The 21,093-nt window shown below is 37.2% G+C and overlaps 2 protein-coding genes across 2 annotated transcripts; one reads left to right on the top strand and one right to left on the bottom strand.

Annotated features, from left to right (window-relative positions):
• The first annotated feature begins 325 nt into the window (after positions 1–325).
• cnn2 (calponin 2) lies at positions 326–4,728 on the top strand. Its single transcript, XM_067363560.1, has 7 exons — positions 326–504; positions 1,197–1,318; positions 1,425–1,491; positions 1,722–1,859; positions 1,945–2,061; positions 2,201–2,347; positions 3,204–4,728. The coding sequence occupies exons 1-7, from the start codon at positions 445–447 to the stop codon at positions 3,477–3,479; spliced, it is 927 nt and encodes a 308-aa protein (XP_067219661.1). The 5' UTR covers positions 326–444; the 3' UTR covers positions 3,480–4,728.
• A 2,267-nt stretch (positions 4,729–6,995) lies between these two features.
• angptl4 (angiopoietin-like 4) lies at positions 6,996–12,636 on the bottom strand. The gene is made up of 7 exons (XM_067363681.1): positions 12,073–12,636; positions 11,333–11,443; positions 11,144–11,234; positions 9,081–9,194; positions 8,842–8,937; positions 8,267–8,545; positions 6,996–8,174 (listed from the first exon to the last, which is right to left on the bottom strand). Exons 1-7 carry the CDS (start codon positions 12,577–12,579, stop codon positions 7,990–7,992), a joined length of 1,383 nt encoding a protein of 460 aa, XP_067219782.1. The 5' UTR covers positions 12,580–12,636; the 3' UTR covers positions 6,996–7,989.
• Positions 12,637–21,093: the final 8,457 nt, after the last annotated feature.

Genomic DNA, 21,093 nt, shown 5'->3' with positions numbered 1-21,093 from the left:
GTTCAAAATCATGTTCTTGATTACATGTATGACTTAATAGCATGATATCATATCTTGCCTTGCTTCCTCAGCATTACAGAGAAATATTTCATGAATGTTAGTGACATCATTCAGTAGCCTGCCGTGGTCCCAGAGGTGACTCATTCCTCAGCTACCGCGAGTCTGGAATACCAGGATGGACAGAGGGATACTCCCATTATAAAGGAATTTGTTACTTTAGTGCCATATATGGAGTTTTTGATATCAATCACGGCCAAGAAGGGAAAAGGAGGGCGGAGCCTTCATTGAGCGCGTGTTCTCATTGGTGGCGCGGTAACTGGGGGGAAGTTCTAGATATACATACGCTAAAATAGTAAAGGAGACAAAACTATCAAACTTTCCTGAAGTTTTTCTTTCAGTTCCCGACTATCTGTTTTGAAACGACGACTTCTGTTGTTGCTGACAATGTCTTCGCAGTTTAACAGAGGCCCAGCATACGGGTTTTCAGCGGAAGTGAAGAGCAAGGTACGTGGAGTAATTTAGAAACTATTTTAAAATCGTCGTTAAAACACAGACGTGTTTTGTTTGGCATATTGTATCTCATATGTAACGGAAATCTCTCCGTGTCATTCTGATGTATCCATAGTTTATTGAATGTTTCCCAAACTTCCTGATATGTTAACATGTAACACGCGTGTTATGCTGCAAGGTTAAATATCAGGTGTGCTTCATGTAATGCACATTGAATTATATTATTAACTGGCAACTAACGTTAGCTGTAAAGTGAAAGTAAGTAAAACGCAAAAGAAGTCACGGAAACGGTAAAGAAAGTTCTCCAGAGGCTCTCGGGGCGTTGCCTCCAGTGCTCAAGCATGTCATTGTAATCTGGCCTGAATAAATACACAGCTTGTGCTCGCAATAAAAACTGCCGCTGGTTCACATTCTTTCTCCTCATAGGTGTTGATGTGTTTGTAACACACTTAGTTTCGATTAGGCAGTTCTGATTTTATACTGACAGCCAGATTGATGATGATAGAAAGGTCTTTCATATCCTATATTTCGATATATGATTATGTTTAAAGACATAAATGCAACTGACTCACCTACAAATTGTTTCTTTATACAATGTAGGGTATTGGGGGAAATTATCATATTGATGAATTATAGCCTGGTTTTGGTATGATTATTAACCAGTGTCACATCAAACTTTCCACTAGATTGCACAGAAGTATGACCCCCAGAGAGAAGAAGAATTACGAGTTTGGATTGAGGGCATCACTGGGCGGACAATTGGAGATGACTTTCAGAAAGGGTTAAAAAATGGTGTAATACTCTGCGAGTAAGTTTGCGCTTATGTACATTTGTGTATCTCCCATTATGTTTTTTCAAAGGCTATTTCACAATATACCTTTGCATAACCGTGCAGTCTTGGTCTTTCCTTAAAGGCTCATAAACAAACTTCAGCCAGGGTCTGTGAAGAAGATCAACCAATCATCCCAAAACTGGCATCAGGTGAGCTGACGTTTTTCGCTCCTCTTTAATGTTTATTCCCAAGTGTTTTAGTAAAGCTGGAGATAAAATGTTCTGACATTGACCTGTTGTTTTGTTTTTTGTTTTAGAACATACTTAGCTATTGTGTTCACTTAAATTCTGGATAAGATTATCACTTGTAGTAGTAATGAATGTCCAAAATGAAGGTTATGTTTCGTCTGTTCACATTCAGCTATTTTTTTGTGTTGCAGCTGGAGAACCTGACCAACTTCATTAAAGCGATCACCACCTATGGACTCAAACCTCACGATATTTTTGAGGCCAATGATCTGTTTGAGAGTGGAAATATGACACAGGTTCAGACCACACTTCTGGCTCTTGCTGGCATGGTAAGCCCCGTTGAATGATTTAATTTCACAGGACAGCCTAATTGTGACATTTCCGTCTGTAATTATAGGCTTTCACTGTTTACAGGCTAAAACCAAGGGCATCCACTCAAATGTAGACATTGGAGTCAAGTATGCAGAGAGACAGGAGAGGGCATTTGATGAAGAGAAAATGAAAGCCGGGCAATGTGTCATTGGACTACAGGTATGAATGAATTTAAGGTATCTTAAACTATCTGAATATGTTTTTTTCACAATCTGTAATACAAAACTAATTTGACTTGATCTGGAAAGTACCGTGAAAATGGCTCATATATGTAGCTCACTTGCGTGTCTCTTCATAGATGGGAACAAATAAATGTGCAAGTCAAGCTGGAATGAATGCCTACGGCACCAGAAGACACCTGTATGATCCCAAGGCACACATCCTACCACCAATGGACCATTCAACCATCAGTCTTCAGATGGGCACTAACAAGGGTGCTAGCCAAGTGAGTACCACCTCCCATGATATTGCTCATTTTCTGCCTTATCTCATTCTGATCAGTGTTATTGTTATGAACTAAATCTAAAACGATTAAAAGTTTTTCAATAATTGATATAAAGCTTAAATAAAATGTAAAAACTATATAAATATTAGATGAAAAACTAAAACTTAAAAAACTGAAAGAACATAAATTTAGTTTGAAGGACTAAAATCATTTAAACTGAAAACAAAGCTAAATAGAAATTAAAAAAACAAAAATAATTAAAAATGGCAAAAACATACAATTACTAATATTTAAAGAGCCCCATTATGCTTTTTTGAATGTTACCTTTCATGCAGTGTGTAATTTAGCTGTTTGTGCATGTAAAAGTGCACAACAAATAAAGTTAATGTCTACTAAAAGTCGGAATTAATTCAGCTGAAATGAGTCATCAGCAATTCCAGTCTCACTTCCTGTTAAACACAGTATGTAATATAGCTGTTTGTGAATGTAAACGTGCACAACAAAGATCCAGAGCGGAAATTCAGATATGGTAATAGGCCGACACGAAATCACAACAGACTGGTCTTGCCAATCAGAGCAGAGTATGCTCGCAGAAAGGAGGGGTTTAGAAAGACTGGATCTTTGAACGAACCATTTCTGTCTCTTTGAGAAATCATGTGATGTGCAATGTATATTATGAGAAAAGGGTTTTTTGTTTTTTACCGTTGATGCACCTATTGTAGAAGACCTCCAAAACAGAATTAGGAACCTTAAAAATAGCATAATTGGGGCACTTAAAATGAAAATGGAAATATAAAAATGAAAGCTTATTCAAAATATTAATAATAAATAAACGGCTCTGATCTGTTCCTTCTAGGCTGGTATGACCGCTCCAGGAACCCGCCGTGCCATCTACGACCAGAAAATTGGCACAGACAAGTGTGACAACTCCACAATGTCTCTACAAATGGGCTACACTCAAGGCGCCAACCAGAGTGGGCAAAATTTCGGGCTTGGCCGTCAGATCTACGACGCCAAATACTGCCCCAAAAGTGCACCCAATGCAAGTGGAGAAGGAGCTGATGCTGTCGGCTACGTAGATTACCAAGACGAGGGCTACCAGGGTTATCAGGATGACGGTCAAGATTACTGAATTGACCAAGTCCAGGCTATGTGTCTGAATGAGAAGCTAAAGGGAAGTTGATACTTCCTTGCGAACAAAAGACCCAAAACATGCCATTACACCACAGTGAGTGTGCCAACTGTCGCAAAGTGATGAAAGTGACCAATATGAAACATATCACTTATTTTTTAACTATATCAATGTTCTTTTTATAAATAGTATGTTTTGTTCATTACAAAACATATCAGTTAAGTGTTATATGTATTGATACTACTTGTATTTTATATGGTTCATTTGAAAGTCATTTAATTGCACAATTACTATAATAATATTTAGTATTTGCTTATTTGTTAGTTTAGTTTAATGTACGTTTTATTTTTTATTTGTTCAAAATGCTGATCTTAAACGCAAGTGTGACGGGGGTTATTGTAAAGTTACATTCACATAATCCCAAATAATGAATTGTATTTTTTTTCTATTCTAATCAAGCTTTTGTGAAGAAATTTGATATTAAGTATGGACGAGAAAGAGCGTTACGTGAGCCTGATTCATTTGAGTATAGAACATGCTGAGGGGTTTAAAATCACTCTGCAAAATTTTTTTTTTTTCTTGTCAATTGAGCATGTGAAGGTCAATTTTTGCTGTTGCAGTTAATAGAGCGAAAGTTAGGTGAGGCTTTAGAAATAGGAACTTTTACTGGAGTTATGTGGTCCATTGTGTTAATTTAAGAGTTTATTTTCCCAGTAATATTTTGTTGTGTATTTTAGGCTGGAAATTGAGAGCACGTGCTTGACGTGCACAAAAAGGAAGGGGTAATCTATCATTTCAGCAGCATTTGAGTCATTTCTGCTTTTGACATTCTAAATATTATACTTCCTCAGTTGATGTGAGGAGATGAATGTGGTTTTTATAATACACTTTACTGTCCGACATACAGTCTCTAATGTTTTAAAGAGTTCATCTTTGTATTAATGCTTTTTCTCATCACATATTTTACTGTTTGCAGAGCCAGAACAACTGGAGCATGTCTTGTTTTCTTTGGATTATAGTGTTGTTAAAAGAAATTGAAGTATAACATTGTGAGCCTTGAACATTCCAAATTAGGAACTGGATTCACTGCTTTTATTTCACAGTATTTGTTCTCATTCCAAATAACATTTTGTACTAGACATTTGAACATTTAGATCTGCTTAGATCTTCTTTTTTTTAACCTTTCTCATGGAATAAGATGGTTGGATATAGTAAATACTGGGTTTTTAATAAAATATGTTGAACAAGAGGTACTGTTGTCAGGATTCACTTAATTTGATACAGCCTTTTGCTTTCTGAAACAATCAGTATATAACAAAGCTAGTATTTTATTTTCAGCGTTATACAATAGGAAGATAACATGTGAAATCTTTGAAATCACTTGCTTCCCAATGGAAATCCTGGATCCATTAATCAATGAACCAATCATTCAAATGAGTAAGCAGGCAGTGTTGAGTCATATAATGAAGCTGATGTAGTAAATCCTCAGACACTGGAGCAGGGCCCACTAATATCCTTAATGGTACAGAATCATTTTTGGGCTTGAGGAAGAGGAGTCTCACTTATAAAAACAGTCCAAAGCTGTTGAAAAATGACCTAATACTGCCATCATATGGCACTGTTTGAGAATGACCGCATATGATTATTAGCTACACACAAACTATATCAATATTATAGAGCTCCAAACGACAATAAATGTTATTTTATCTTTAACAAAGGGTAAGTCATAGAATGTGCTTAACCCTGTCCCTGGGAAGATGCTGAGTGTCAAACTGTAGGTCAAAATATTGTATTATTTAGTTTATATTTTCAACCCTTATGTTAACTAATGGAGCCTTATTGTATAGTGTTACCAATACATTCAATGTATTTTTACTGCGGTTATCTACGTCTCAATAAAAAAAATAAAAATAAAGATGACGCTTTTGTCGCTTACACCAGGTGGCGCTGCCTAACAAGGTCTCAACAGTTTCTCCTGTTCTCTCCAGTTTTTGCTGCCTGAGGTTGGAATTTTTTACAATCTCATTTTGTCGGCACATGTGCAGATTTATGCTTTTACGGCCTTATTTGTGCCTCTTCTCAAACAGGCCTGCCGTGAGCTTGTCAAAATGACTCTCTTCTTGCTAATGAAATGCTACATTCCATGTTGACACGCCGCTCACCTCCCTCGCGCTTCAGACTGATTTACCTTCATGACTCCTGTTGAAGCAGGTAGACTGCAGCTCAACCTGTCATACAGACAACGTTGAGCAAACATGATATTACAAATGTCATTTGTGAATTTTTCTCCTTAAAGTGAGAGTTCACTCGAAAATGGAAATTTTGTCATCAATAACTCTCCCTCATGTTACATAAAAAAAAAATAATAATAATGTATTAGGTCAAAATAAATGTATTAGTTTTTGCCTTCAGGTTGGTAGCAAATTGATGTCTGAAGTCTTTTAGTGAAATGCTAAACATAAAATTAACATAAAAGGGGATATGAGGTGTCATCATGATTAATAACAATCAAAGATGTTATATAACGGATAATATTTGTCAGTTCTGTTGGTACTGTTCTGCTTCAGTGGCTCTTAACAGAGTAACAATACATTAATGATAATAGGCAGCCAGGATGACTGTTGAATGAAGCTTTAAGATTCACAATGGCTGAACATAAAGGCTGTTGCATAATGACGAAACATCTTTATGTTTGTGCATTGGCCTGATTTTCTGATGGTTCTGTAATGCTCTGAATAACTCCATGTATACTGTACATATAGGAACTAAGTGCAGTGTCCTTTTCTTAAAATATCAGTTTCACTTGACCGTGGTTATACATATGCTTTTGTCAATGTGAAGTGCATAATCTTGTTGAAGGCCAAAAACATCTTATTTATTGTAAAGCAGGATTTCACATGTGTAGCACATTTCAATGTTTCTATAATTATCTACACAGCTAAAAAGATAACTGTACTTCAAAGGTGATATAAGACAGTGGTTCTTCTCTTAAACCGTAAAGCATTTGACTGTTAAATACACTAAACTCATCTGGAAGTAACTGAAAGCACATTAGTGACGATTTGGCACATTAAGAATTTCTTTTAGGTGTGAAACATTGAGTGTGACACTCGGAAGCCAACGCAACTTAGTTACTTATAGTCAAGTCAGAAGAATAAGCTGATTTCCGCTAAGTAAGGTTCACGTGTCTTTAAGACCATATGGCATCACTCCTGTGGGAACATTCAAGGACAGTATTTTGTACTTTTGTTTTTTTATATGACTATTTTTTGACTGTTAACAGCAGTTCATCTGTGTGGATGACTTATTTGCTGCCATCTGTTCAATTATATTTTTTGCCATGTTTCTTGCCCCTAGGGCAAGCTTGAGCACCGTCAGGACATTCCAGCATCACCTGCCATGTAGATAAACGTAACCCTCAGGTCTGATAAGAGCTGCGTACATCTGCTTAGCACTTCATACCGAACTGATCCAAACCAGCCAATTCACTTTATGAACTTCAGTGACACTGACAGCTTTTTTAAATAAAATCATTTTTTATTGGTCTCTTCAAGACCAAACCTTTTTCATAAAAACAATAACAAAATGTTTTACTTCTTGGAAAACATAAATTATAAGCAAAAAGATAAAGAAATACATAATGATTTTTGTACAACACTTAAATAATATGGAAATCAGAGCATGACCGTTTGAAGTTGGCAAGAATACAGCTGTAATGCTACAAAGAAAACAAATATTTCTGTTATTTACAGAGAAGTGACAGCTATAGACATTTAAAGGCAGTCAATGTGACTGAGAAAATAAATCTCCACAGGAACTCCTCATTTGATTTCAAAACAGGAAATACACAAGTAGTCTCAGATCATTTAAGCTTTTGAAAGACAGAGTGTGTACCAGAAAATAACTTCCAACTGAGATTGGATACTTGAAATGACTTGACAGGCAACAAATCTTTCAATGTTCTGCAGATCTACTAATGCATGTCTTTGTCTGTGGATAATGCCTTAAGATAAACAGTGCCTTTACAATAAGCATTCTCAAAAGTACTGGCTCAAGCTTATGTAGCTTATTTGGTCCGTATTTTAGTGGTAAGGTTCATTAATATCTTCCCCAAGCCTTTTAGTTAAGGGAAGTACTCGCGATGGTGCTTAACCATCAGGTCTTTTGACGTCACCCTGCCAGATTTGTCTAAACATGTAGCAGATCCTTACAGTGGCCTGCACCATTTAATACATGCTGCTGCTTGCAGAGCTCCAGGCACATTTAGTTCTTTCCAGTCTGATTAAATAAAAGAGCCTATTTTTGCACAGACTGGGATTTGAGTGTCCACCACCACATTCATGATTCAGACGTTGTCTGTTCTAACAAACAATTGGAAGACACTCCTATAAAGAGCTTTAGACCTTTTCGGCACCAGTTTTGTTATTTTGGCAGGTTACGAATTGCGGTTTCTCCTCCCTCATTATTGGATAAGGTCTCATGCGTGATTGATTCAGACATCGGACACCCTCTATGACTTGTTTTCGATCTCGGCAGGTGCAATCATCATGGTGGTGGTTTTCAGCGGGTAGTAGCGGCCACGCCAGGTTTTCCAGAACACTCCTTGTTTTCTCTGGTGTCTTTGCTTTGGCGCAGGAGTAACAAAATACCTGCCGTTTAGGTTCGAGCGACCGCAGTTGCTAAACCACCAACCACCTGGAAAGCCAAAAAGGAAACCTATTAAAATGACAACATCACCCACATAGAAAAATGTCATTTATTTATGGCCAATGGCATCATAATGTTACCTGATAGCTGTTTGGCACAGTTGAGGTCGTTCTTCTGGTCGTTGTCTTTGTCGCGGGTGGAGAAGGGCACTCCGGATGTTTCGGTGGACAGAGAGCTCTCCAGGTTCCCAGCAGACCTCTCCAGAATGCGCAGGGAATAGTTGCTTTCCTCACCGTTCAGATGGAAAGGGTAGCTGATGCTCTGAACCTCATCCCGCCAATCAGAGAACTGCACCTTGAGGATGTAGTTGCCGCCTCTGGACACAGAATGGATCTTCTCCAGGCCGAGCCAGAACTCACCTGAAAGTGACATTTAAGAGGGATATTTAAGAGACGTGTGTTCTGGTCTAGGAATAGGCCAGGAGATTTAGTCACTCTGTAGTTAACTCATTTAAAGGCATTAGGGATACAGGATTTGACAATGTTTCCTCTCCAGACAGGATTGATCTGATCCTCTATCCTTAATCTGCCACTCTACAGCCCTTATTAGTTGGTAAATCACTTTGCCTTAATCAAAGTCTACTGAAAGAAGTGGCTGTTTGCTCAGAGCCTGTTGCTCATATGGAAAACGGAGTCAGTTCACATTGGATTCTTACCATCCAGGCTCCCAAAGCCAGTTTGATATGCCTGCCATAGCTGATCAAAGTCTACAGATCCATCCTGGCGTCTCTGAATGACTGTCCATCCTCCTTCTGTGGATACAAGCACAAAACAAAAGGATTAAAAGGTGTTCTGAGTGTTTTTTTGGCGGGGGGACATTGCAAAATGCAATGTGCTTTACCAACAAAGGAGCCTTAGATGCTCTTTTAAGAGGACAAATAAAAGTACCACCTACCGGGTGTCATTTCACAGAAGACCTCAAAAGGCTGGGAGTCAGTTGGTTGGATTGTGTACAGCCCGCTTGAGGTCTCACCCCTCAGGAACAGCTCATGACAGTCAGAAGCCATAGCTGAAAGAGACAAAAACACCACAGATATGTTTACAAGTCTACAAATGACCTTTACCCACACCCGTATCCAAACGGGTTTTAAAGTTGGCACACAATGGATATTGCTCACACGTCTAGGTAAGTGTTTATCTCATTGTTTAATGGTGAACTAAACCCTTATCTCAAACACAGAACCTTGAACGTGTCACCCAAACACCAAAAAGCCAACATGTAGTTTTGAACTCCAGGGCAATAGTCCAAATTGACGTGTTGTTATTAAACAAATTGTCGTATTGGTCCAAAAGAGCGTTCAATGCTATACGCATTGGCATATATTTCTCAGACAATGACGCTTACAAGGTGCGCTATGCGGCTTACTTTACAAACATCTGCCAAACAAAGGCAGTTTCACATGAGAATTCTGACCTGGCTGGAACAATTGAGGGTGTAAACATGACCTTTCCCCCAGTTCCCAAGCAGACTTCCCTCAGTTGCCTCAGACCTCTATAAGCATTCCTTATTCCCTGCCCCCCTTTAGTCCAGCCCTTCACGCCTGCTTCACGTGCACAGCACCCCTCTGCTGACATCACAATGCATGGACAGCGAGTGATCCGGGAATGCCGAGGCTGCTGCTGCTATTTGAGGAGCAACTGCACAGGCCCTCAAGGCGCTATGTGTAAGATGGGAGTCAGATGCAAAAAAAAAGAAGTTTGGTATCTATCAACTGACAATAGAAATAAAATATTATATATAAATGTGTGTGTATGTGTGTGTGTATGTGTGTGTTTGTGTAAAAAACTACACATATAATGGAGCAAATTTAAAAACAAAGGCTCAAAGCATATGGCATTAAGTGAAGTGGTCTTCTGGCACACTTCTCATTCACTTCAATAAAAGGGGTAGTCTGTGTGGATGAGTAGAGGCAGGGGGGTCTGAGGGGGATAGTCTGGCTCTGACAGATCTAGGGTAAAGGTTACATGTTTTCTGAGAGAAATGACGTGTTTTTTGGAGTGATCTCTCCTCGAGAGGGAAAGTCTGTACAAAGTTCACGGTCCAAAAATATGCACTCTGTACTTTATGGTTTTCACTGGATTAAAGCCAGGAAATGTAATCTAAGGTACATCCTATACTATATCTGAAAAAAATAAGCCCTCCCTTTGCTCTTGGCCAGATTTGTAACAAATCTCTGCATGCTTGTGACCCTGAGCTAACACGGTCCGAGACTGATGAACTTGCACACAATTGGAAAGCGTCCAGGGAAACTTTCTTTTAAAGCATTCTTTGGATCCCACTGATGTCAGAACTCACCATTAAAGGCTTTATTGTGTTGGTTTGGATGACTGTTCTGGCCAATGTGTTTCTGCTAGGTTCACCTCTCACCTACTTAGAGGCAGCCATTGCTCTGAAATGGAGTTTCTTATAAATGAACCATTTTCCTACCCTCACATATCTACAGAAAAAAAATAAAATAATAAAAATTAAAGGTTTAATGTTTGAGATGGTGCCTTATTTCCATGAGGCATTTTCTAAATGTTTTCAACATCTTTCCCCTAACTATACATGTTCTATCAACATTATGCAGTTATCATCATAAAACAAGTCCCAGCATGCCTTTGTCAAGGGCAAAACCTTCTTTTGTATGTTTTATTTTTAGTATCTATGCAATTATAATATATTGTGTTAGAGGCTGTTTAAGGCAGAGATGGTCCACTTTTACAAATGTGAATCAGAGGATTTGTAACTACTTATTTTAGTGAGCATATACATTTTATTAACTTACTAACTTATAGTGTATTTTTGTGTTTACTGAAACACTGTATTTTAAACATATAATTATATGTAAATAATTATATATATATATATATATATATATATATATATATATATATATATATATATATATATATATATATATATATATATATATATATATATATATATGGTGTAGTCTAGCATAATGATAAACTTACCAACAGGTGAATCCCGCTGTTCAGAGCTCGCGTTCAGATGAACTTCATCCTCCTTCCGTTTGAGAGAAGATAGTTCTTTTTTCATTTGAATCTAGTGCACATAACATGAATATTTTAAGTTTACAATCTTAGATTTAATATTAATACCACACTATTTTGTAGTTATATTGTGTATTATAGTATTTTTACCTGGTTTTGGAGGGTTCGAATTCGAACATTTTGTTTATCCAGTTTTTCTTGCTGTTGCTTGATGCGCTCGACCAGGTCATCTATGCGTTTATTTTGCGCCTCCAGCATCCACTGAAATCAGAAATGGTTTGCCATTAGTTTTTATTCAAACTCAAAACAGGGCCTTTTCCAGCAGACCGAAAACGATAGCTGTAGTGTGGACAATTAAAGTCGTGTATTTTCCAGTATAACCGGTCCTGTATAATCTTTTCAATCGACACATCTATTCTTCTCATTGTTATGTAACTCGAAGGTCTAAAAACGGCTGCACGCGTATGAAACACTTCAGGTACTGTTCGGCTTGTTTCTTTCAGAAAGGGCGAAGGCAAACGGACTTCAAACTTTCTAATAGGTCAGTAGGCCTCTGTCATTTTTCTTTGTCTGTACATAACTACAACCTTGCACGTACAACACGGCTCTGAGTCCATGCCATGAAGAGTTCACGCCCACAAACGTGCCTGTTATGCGCTTGTGTGCGGTTCAATGGTCTGTTGGAAATGCAGGCTTTTTAAATATCTTAAACTAATCAAATCAAATTCATTCTTGTTTAGTCAATATAAGTTAACAAATCTGTGCAAAAACACAAACATTACTGTCATACTGCCATAGACTTACTACATATCTACCATGTCAGGTAGATATGTAGTAAGTCTATGGCTAAAACATTTTCTTTTAGCCCTGATATAAAGTTTTGCATTCACCTGAATGATCCGGGCATCACTGTAGTTGCCATTGGCAGCTTCCAAACCCTCTCCTTGCATCAAGCCGTCTACTTTTTCTTCCAGCTTATTCATTCTCTCATGGTCCTTCTGTCTGTCTTTAAGAAGCTCCTTAGTCTTCTCCCTCAGATCCGTGGACACGTTTAGGATCAGCCTCTCGCTTTCTTCCAGACTCTGGGCTTTTGCTTTCAGCGCCTCACTGTCTTCTTGAAGCATTTGAGTCAGCTTGCCAAGCTCGGATACGGTGACGTTGAACACCTTCATCTTAATGGTGATGTCTCTCACCTGGCCTTTGGTCTTGTCCACATGCTCTTTCAGACCCTGTCCTAGCTGCAGCAACCCATGTGCAAGCACGTTAACATCGTCCCATGCTGCATACTGAACTCTCTTCTCTTTTCCAGCAGCAGCTCCTCTCCTCTCCAGCGGGAAGCTCGTCCCGGAGCTTGCCAAGACTGTGATGCATAGCAGATTTGCCAGTGGTACCTTCATCTTGCTCGTTTTGTGTCTTTGGTTGTCTGGTTATTCTAGAGATTGCAGTATTCTCAAGAGCACAGGCTCATGCTGTTGAAGGGCTAACTTGTTTTTATACCCGTTCTGAGCTGTCTAGTGTGGTCTGATTGGCTGGCCATCTGGAGGGAGTGTGTGAGTCTGCTCAGGTTTCAGCCTCCTCCCCCTTAACCATATTTGCTTCTAATGTGGACCATGATGTAAGAATGGACTTGGTTGCAACCAGAAAACCTGTTGATTTCTCATTATTTTGAAGATTTTGAAAATTGAGTGTAGGCTTACAACAATTATGAGCAATTTAGTTGATTCATGTGCACCTAATAAGTTTGACTCTTGGTCAGCAGCCGGTTTCATTGATTATATTCTGTTTAATTTTTTTGCACATTATTTCACACAAACAATCCTACTGAGACAATTGAGGTGTGAAGATATACTGAATCAAACCAACCAGTAACGACGTCAGTTTGGTACATCCTACTGTACCCACTGTTCATTTTCAAGTAGTGGACATTCATAAACATTATTTAGAAAACTACATAGTTTAGAGAGAAAATATTTAGTTTCTTTGGTCTGAATGGACGTCACAGTTTTCCCAGTGTGAAGTCATTATTGCGGAAGAGGCTTTGAGTGGAGCGACGAGGTGAACGTGCTGCAGCTGAGTACTGTGGTCTGAGGTGGTCTGTTCCACTGCCAGAACAGAGCAGTGTGAGAATTAGGGGAAAGTTCATGCTCACTGAAAGACAGCATTCACTGGAGCCTTCTGAAGACTACACTCGGTTACCACTTCAGGTGATGCCTGAGAGTTTGCCCTCAGAACATGGCCATAGAAAAGCAATACTCTTGTGTTTTGTTGTTATTCTATCTTGTGATACAGAGGATTAGGTGTTTATTCCAGTTGGGTGATTATCAAAGTGAAAGTATTAGAGTTTACCCTTCAGCAGTCAAAAGCTTTTCAGGGTTTTTTCAGAGAGAGAGATTTTCTTGTTTTTATAGTGAACGGTGTGCAGACATGGTCAAAACCGGATTTAAAGTTAGTAAGTGGAGCAGAAGCCAGGACTTGATTGTTGGTGAAAATGATGTCAGTCACAACTGGAGTTATGTGTCTAATATATTAATATGTGTTATGAATGACTATGTACACTATTGCTCAAAAGTTTGGGGTTGGTCAGGTTTTTTTTTTTTTAATAATACTTTTATTGAGGATGCACTAAATTGATCAAAAGTGACAGTAAATGATTTTAAATTGTCACAAAAAAATATTTCAAATAAATGCTGTTTTTTTTTTTTTACTTTATAACATCAAAGAATCCTAAAAAAAAAATAATCACAGAAATATTTAGCAGCACAACTGTTTTCAACAAAATTTCTTGAGCAGAAAATCAGCATATTAGAATGATTTCTGAAGGATCATGTGACACTGAAGACTGGAGGAATGATGCTGAAATAAATTCCATCATAAATTATATATTAAAATATATTACAATATTAAAAAAAATTATTGACTGCTGAAATAATATATTATTTCAGAATATTACTGTTTTTTTATCAAATAATTGCAGCCATGATTAGTATAGGATACTTCTTTCAAAAACATTTAAAGGCAGTGTATGACTTGAGCTTTACTCAAAACTACACTCTAAAAAATGCTGGGTTAAAAACAACCCAAGTTGGGTTGAAAATGGACAAACCCAGCAATTGGGTTGTTTTAACCCAGCGGTAGGGTTAAATGTTTGCCCAACCTACTGGGTAGTTTTATTTAACTCAACTATTGTTTAAAAATTACTGTATTGCTTAATTAAAATTAACCCAAAGGAAATGAACATTTATTAATGTTCAATAAACAATAAACATTAATTAAATTGCTTATTAATAAATTTATATTAATAAACTATTAAATTTATATTAATAAAATATTAAAGCTTATTAATAAACATTCACCTTTTGTCTATTATTGTTGTCTGTAATTGCATCTGGTTTTTAATTTACCAACTATTTTGGGTTCATTTTAATAACAATAGTTGGTTTAAATAAAACTACCCAGCAGGTTGGGCAAACATTTAACCCAACCGCTGGGTTAAAACAACCCAATCGCTGGGTTTGTCCATTTTCAACCCAACTTGGGTTGTTTTTAACCCAGCATTTTTTAAAGTGTATGCAGAAAACGTCATCCAAATGAAATCCCTGTGTAATTTAATGTGATGCATGTAAACGCTTCAATTTCAAGAGAATTTCAAGCCTGAAGGGTGTTTCATGATTAATGCTGGATTGACGAAGCATTTTCTACCATTTCCAGTCTTAGTAAACCAACTTTCAGGGTGTGTTTGCTTCTCAATTCCAATAAAACAAACACTTATTCAGTTGTTTCAGCTGGTCATATAATACCATGCACGCCTTTTGGTGGATCACCCTAATTGAATCACATGTCATTGTTTTAACACTCTTTAACACTGTTTTTGTTAGTACTCTCATAGCTGTTAGACAGCGGGTGATATCTTAAACCTGACCACTCTTTATAATGACAGGTCAGAACATTTGGCATGGGATTTTAATGTACGCATCATCTGTGTAGCACAGTGCATATGCGTCTCTCCTAGTCTTTTCAGATGCTGAGTAGCCCTGAAGAGAATCATTAGCATATGAATGACGGGGATATTCAGTATCTGCCCCGTCTACGAGTTTCCCAGAAACACTGATGACAGCAGTTAGTCATCCGCCTGAATCACGATGCCGGAACCAAAGGAACAGCTGCATTTTTTGACTCTAATATGCTCCCGGCGGGACAACCTTTTACCCACATTCTAAATGCACAACATCTGCATCACAGAAGAGCATTAAGATTTATGCGAAAGAGGCTCTATAGGTGCATAAGCTATGGATGTCTAAGGAAATGTTTACAGAATCATACTTAAGTTCCTCTTCTTGAAGAAGTATTGTTAATATAATTTTGTTTTGCTAACCAGTGGCTATCAAAAGCATCACTGGGTCCTTGGTTCAATAGGCAACACATAAAGCCTTGATAGCTGTCACATGATGAACATATGACTCTATTGCATTAATTCCCTTTTTTTGGATATCTCCTTTTAAAAAGTTACTTGCCTTTATTTCCTTTTAACCATAAGTCAGAAACATTGTGATTTGTCATAGATGATGCTGAACTATATTAACAGTACAGTATTTTTACAATAAGAAATCTAAATACTGTCTGTTTTGACTTGTTCTAGCTTCAACAAGAAGATATGGCTGTATTTTAGGTGATTGCATCATAAAAGTTGCCACCCATACTGTATGTATGACTCAGTTTTAACATACCTGTTTTTTTGTTGTTGTTGTTGTTGTTGTTGCTTAAATTTTATTATTAAGAGCATTGTAAAACAAGAAATTTCTCTGTATATCACATCCAGAGTGAGATGAACACTGGCATATGAGCACGTCTCTATGCTCACCAAGGTTGTGTTTATTTGAACAAACAAACCAACTAACCTACAAAAAATCCCAGTAAGATCACTAATATTGTGAAATATTTTTAGCAGTCATTACTTTAGACCTCAGTGTCACATGATCCTTCAGAAATCATTCTAATATGCTGATTTGCTGCTCAAGAAAAAAAAAATCTTATTATTATCAGTTTAAAAGAGACTAATATGTAAGCTTATATGTGACTTTAAATATCCTGAGCATGACTTCAGTCATAAGATTTGTACTGTCAGAGTGGTTATCCTCTTCTGCATGATTGTAGTATTTCTGTGAACGTGATGTTGAGGATTGTGTAAATCCATGTCCGACTTGTAACTACACCTGTTATAATGTGGAAGGCAATCCTTTAAGACATTTTTGAGACTTTTCCAGAACAAGGCCCAATTTGTTGTGATCTGTTTACCACACATTGATAACAACATGTTGCATGCTTGATAAGAATGTAATGAAAGTTAAAGAAACAATGAAAACATAAACTGAGATATAATTGTTACTCAAACCTCTTTACTCAGAGCAGAACTCAAGAACAGTTTGTTCTAAATGTACACTAAACCACATCTGGGCATGTGTTCAACCGCGTACGTGCTTGAAAGGAGAGCATTTTGGGACCGTCCAGACTCCAGAGAATGTTCTTCTGCCTCCTTGTGGTAGAGGTTATATTCCCTCAGCCCAAATCCCACAGTGCAGTGCATAGCCGTCATCATCACCTCAAGGTCTGTTAATCAGACACTCCTAAAGCACTGTAAAAAATTATTGACAAAAAATATTTTTTTGAACCTATTGTGTTGTTTCCTCCTCATTTTTCTTATGTAACAAATTTTAATTTTTTTTTTTTTTTTTTTTTTTTGTTAGTTAACTTTATGATTTCCTAAAAATTTTGGTTTATTTACTGGTTTACATTTAATTTTTAAAGGCAGATTTTTAGTTTGACCTCTTTTGGACCCCAGTGTAGTTCTTTCCAGGGCCAGTCTTAGGCCCATACATTAATGTTTAGCCTCAGGTTTTTCAGACCCAAAATTTGTAGCTTAAATTCTAATGATTTTTCACAACTGTGAAAAATATGGTCACCCAGCCCAGCAAACATTGGTCTGACGGCAACGTCGTGTTCCTGGCCAAAAATAGTCATTGTAGGATGGCATATATCAGTAAAAATATGTAACAGAACATTTCCAAAAAATGCATTCCGATACATTTGTACATGTCTACAATTCTCTGAGGTTGCATGTATAATTGTTACTTTGAATTTTAGCTACATGTAGTTCAATAATTAATTAATAAGATAATGTCAAAGACGTTTGTTCAAATTTCATTTTGGAACTAATTTTCAACCATGACGGGACATGTTGGAGGGACGTCTTTTCAACGGTCATTAAACGTCCAAATGTTTGGCTGGAGAGCATAAAAATAAAGTAATGTCACATAATGGCACAGAGACAAGAAGGTAAGATCCAAATGCAGCTTTAATGGGGTAATCCAAAAAACAGGCAAGGGTCAAACTCCACAGAACAGTCCATACAAAAACAAGAAAAAACACAAACAGAAGCCGGTGACCATAAATGAAACCACGATAACAAAAGCAGAAACAAACCGGGGGCCTGTTTCATAAAACAAATTTACCAAATAATCCAGGTTTATTTCAGTAAGTCTGATTTATTATCAGTTGATTTGATTCAAAATAATCAGACTAACTGAAATAAGCCTAGCTTATTTGGTAAACTTGTTTTATGAAACAGGCCCCAGGTATAAATAGACAGACACTAATCACCAAACACAAAACAGCTGAGTGCAATGATGGGATAATGAGTCCGGGAAGTGGGTTATAGGAAATGAAGTCCAAGTGGTGAGGAACTAGTCCGGGTTGGAGTGCCCTCTGGTGGCTATCCAACACTCCAACTGGTAATCATGACAAGTAAAGGTGCGTTCACGCGGCCTCGTAATTCCTGTAGTTACGAGATTCCTGCTTGTAAAAAGCATTCACGTCCTCGTAGAGCTCGTGATTACAGCTTGTAAGCTGTGAGTTTTCTGAAAGCTCCCACATGTACCACGTGGCAGCTGTACCACCTGACCGCTGTAGATTCATTTAGGCATTGATAGTGGTGCCATGGAAACGCATAATTCCCAGTCCAAGGACCAAAAGGACGTGAACAGCTCCTAATATAATGTCACGTGTTGTCATTTCAAGAATCCGGTAAATACGAGGTGACGTGAACGCAGCATAATTATTGCTCAAGATTCCATATGCATATAATTAAAAAAAAATCATAATAAATGTGGGTTTACAATATCAGTTCACATTAAAAACTCATTCAGTTTTGATCATAACTTTGCATACCCATTTTGTAGAGGATCATCATGATAATCTAGATATTTCAGATGATTTTGTTTTGTGGAATATATCAAATAGCTTAATCAGGGCAGCACTAAATACAAAATCAGAGTTACTGCGTAAAGTTGTGTCTCAATCAACTGCTAAAGATTGATTAATCAGCAGAGGACAGCAACTTGGCACCATCAGGTTCATTTAATATGACACACTGATATGACAAAATGCAGCAGCTGTTGTTTATATACATTCTGAATTCTTGCAGGCATCTGATATTCTATGTGCCCTTTCAGTTTTTAGTGGTGCATGCCATGGTACTATTTTGGTTGAGCATTCATTCAGATCCTGCAAAGATGAGAGACAATCTGACTTAAAATGCAGTCTTGTATGCGCATTCAGACTGAAATATGCACGGTGCATAGTTGAATCTGTTAGTGTGGAACTCTTGAGACTGGGAGAGGACAGGATGTACATACTTTGCAGATGCATAAATGTCTTTTTTCTGCTACAGCTGTGTGCAGTCATACTGAAAATTCATACAACTTTACACACAGGACTCCTAAAAGCGTGGCAGTATGATATTGTAGACTTTACACAGTACAAAACTTTTTTTGGCGCTGTTGGCACTATTGGGTAAAAAAATGATCATATAGTGTTTGTCAAAACTGAAACTGTATAGCATAATTTTACATTCAATGCATTTAGCTCTCATTATTTATTTTCTTGTTATTTTCTTATCTCAAAATGTTCTCATTCTGATGCTGGTGGCACAGTTGGGTTTTATTGTTATTGATGTGCATTCACTCGCTGCACAAGATGCATTTTATACACAGTAATTTCAGAATAAACCATATTCCTGCGGGACAAACGGTTACTTTTAAGGTGTTTAGTGCTCAAAGAACCAGTTTCACTTGTCATTTCAAGATAAATGATTAGTGCAATACTTCTGAGTAAAGGGAAACATATATTGTGTTAACCATCACATAAATCATTTGCTTTTTAGTCATTAATGAGCAAAAGGTTAATGGTTCAATTAATTTAGCCATATTAATGAATATATGCATTGTGTATCTGTAAACAATATTATTTTTCTTGCATTTTCACCTCCAGATGCCCTGTCAGTTCTAGAATCAGGTTGCAGCCCGTCATGTAACTTTTCTGTCAGTTAAGTTTTATTGGATTCCATGTTATAAAACACTTTTCTAGTTGGGACCTATTTAACTTTCAGAACATCTGCTATAGGCAACCCCCTGTGACTTTAAAAATAAACAACTTTAGGGAATTGTTAACTTTTCATTCCCTAAGGAGTCCTAGACAAGAGGCAAAACAAACGGAGAACTGGGAGCGTGCAGGCAGTGCATTTTTCCATGATCTGCAAAGATAATATGCCACATGTCTATACATATTCCAGAAGTGGAAAGATGTTTAACTCTGTGGGAACTGTTTCTAAGAGAATAATGACATGGGATATACAGAAAATGTATATTATAATGTCACACATTGCCACTTTTTTAGATAACTATACAGAAGATTTAGCCCAGCATGACATCTTATGAATCACTGTCTACTTGTTTTAATAATTTTATGTTCACTATATTTAGATACTATATATCTATATTTTCTTACTTCATCAGATTTGACTCCGCCAACCAAAATTGTTCCAAACAAATCAAAATCAGAATCACTGCTGGATAAAACGTAATAAATATGGTCATGTATATGTACATTCCAGCAACTGTTTCATACGGGAAGCATTAACATTTGATGCCACTTCCTAGAAACTCCACAATGAAAAAAAGTCAAGAGCGACAATTGATTCATGCATGAGTTCATGCTGCCTGGTTTGTCTAACATGACAGCAAGTACTTAAAATAATGTGTTTTCTGTTTCCAGTCATATGCTCTTTTTTGTGCTTAGTACCTGTACTTGAAATGAAAACAAAGACTGAGCGCCAGCAAGTTAATGTGTCAATAACAGAGCTTTTGATTGTCATAGAGATGTATGACATCCTATTATGCATGTGCAGACACTGTTAAATATCTGAATTACAGCAACACTTAATTAATATTGCATTATCATTCATTCATTTATAACACACAAGGCAGAGTTGTGCCTAAAGTTATAAACTTTCAGTGATCTAAAGCAATAACAGTAAAGTCTAGATAACAGACTTGTTTTCCACAGATAAAACATGCATTGTCGATTATACTTTTTCTTTTTTGCAAGGCCATGTTTTGTCTAATCAGGTTTGTTTGTGTATCATACTTCTCAGCCTTACTATGCTCACCATAACACCAAAAGCGCCCTTGAAGCTTGTCTTGTTGCATTTCTATTGGCTTAGCTTGGTGAAAAACATATTGTTGTCATCTTAAGACAGAAAAAAAAAATTGAAGAGCAGTGCATTTGATTTTTCATAGTGAAAACAATACCATACTAAGATTACATATTTGCATATATTTGCTGAAGTAAACTTTTAATGTACACTACCACTCAAAAGTTTGGGGTTGGTAAGAGTTTTCATGTTTTTCAAAAAATTATCTTATCAGAAATACACAATGGACAATGGACAAAGGTGGAGCCAGAGGGACGAGGGAGCTTGCGGAGCCTGAGGGATGGCAGTCTGAGGTGGAGCTGATGGGTCGAAAGACCGAGGTGGAGTTCTGGGCTTGAAGGCTTGAGGAAGAGCTAAAGGATCCACA

This window comes from Chanodichthys erythropterus, chromosome 16 (genome assembly GCF_024489055.1).
Source record: "Chanodichthys erythropterus isolate Z2021 chromosome 16, ASM2448905v1, whole genome shotgun sequence".
NCBI classification, from domain to species: domain Eukaryota; kingdom Metazoa; phylum Chordata; class Actinopteri; order Cypriniformes; family Xenocyprididae; genus Chanodichthys; species Chanodichthys erythropterus.
The sequence above is the reverse complement of the archived record's forward strand: the minus strand, read 5'-3'. Positions and strand labels throughout refer to the sequence as shown.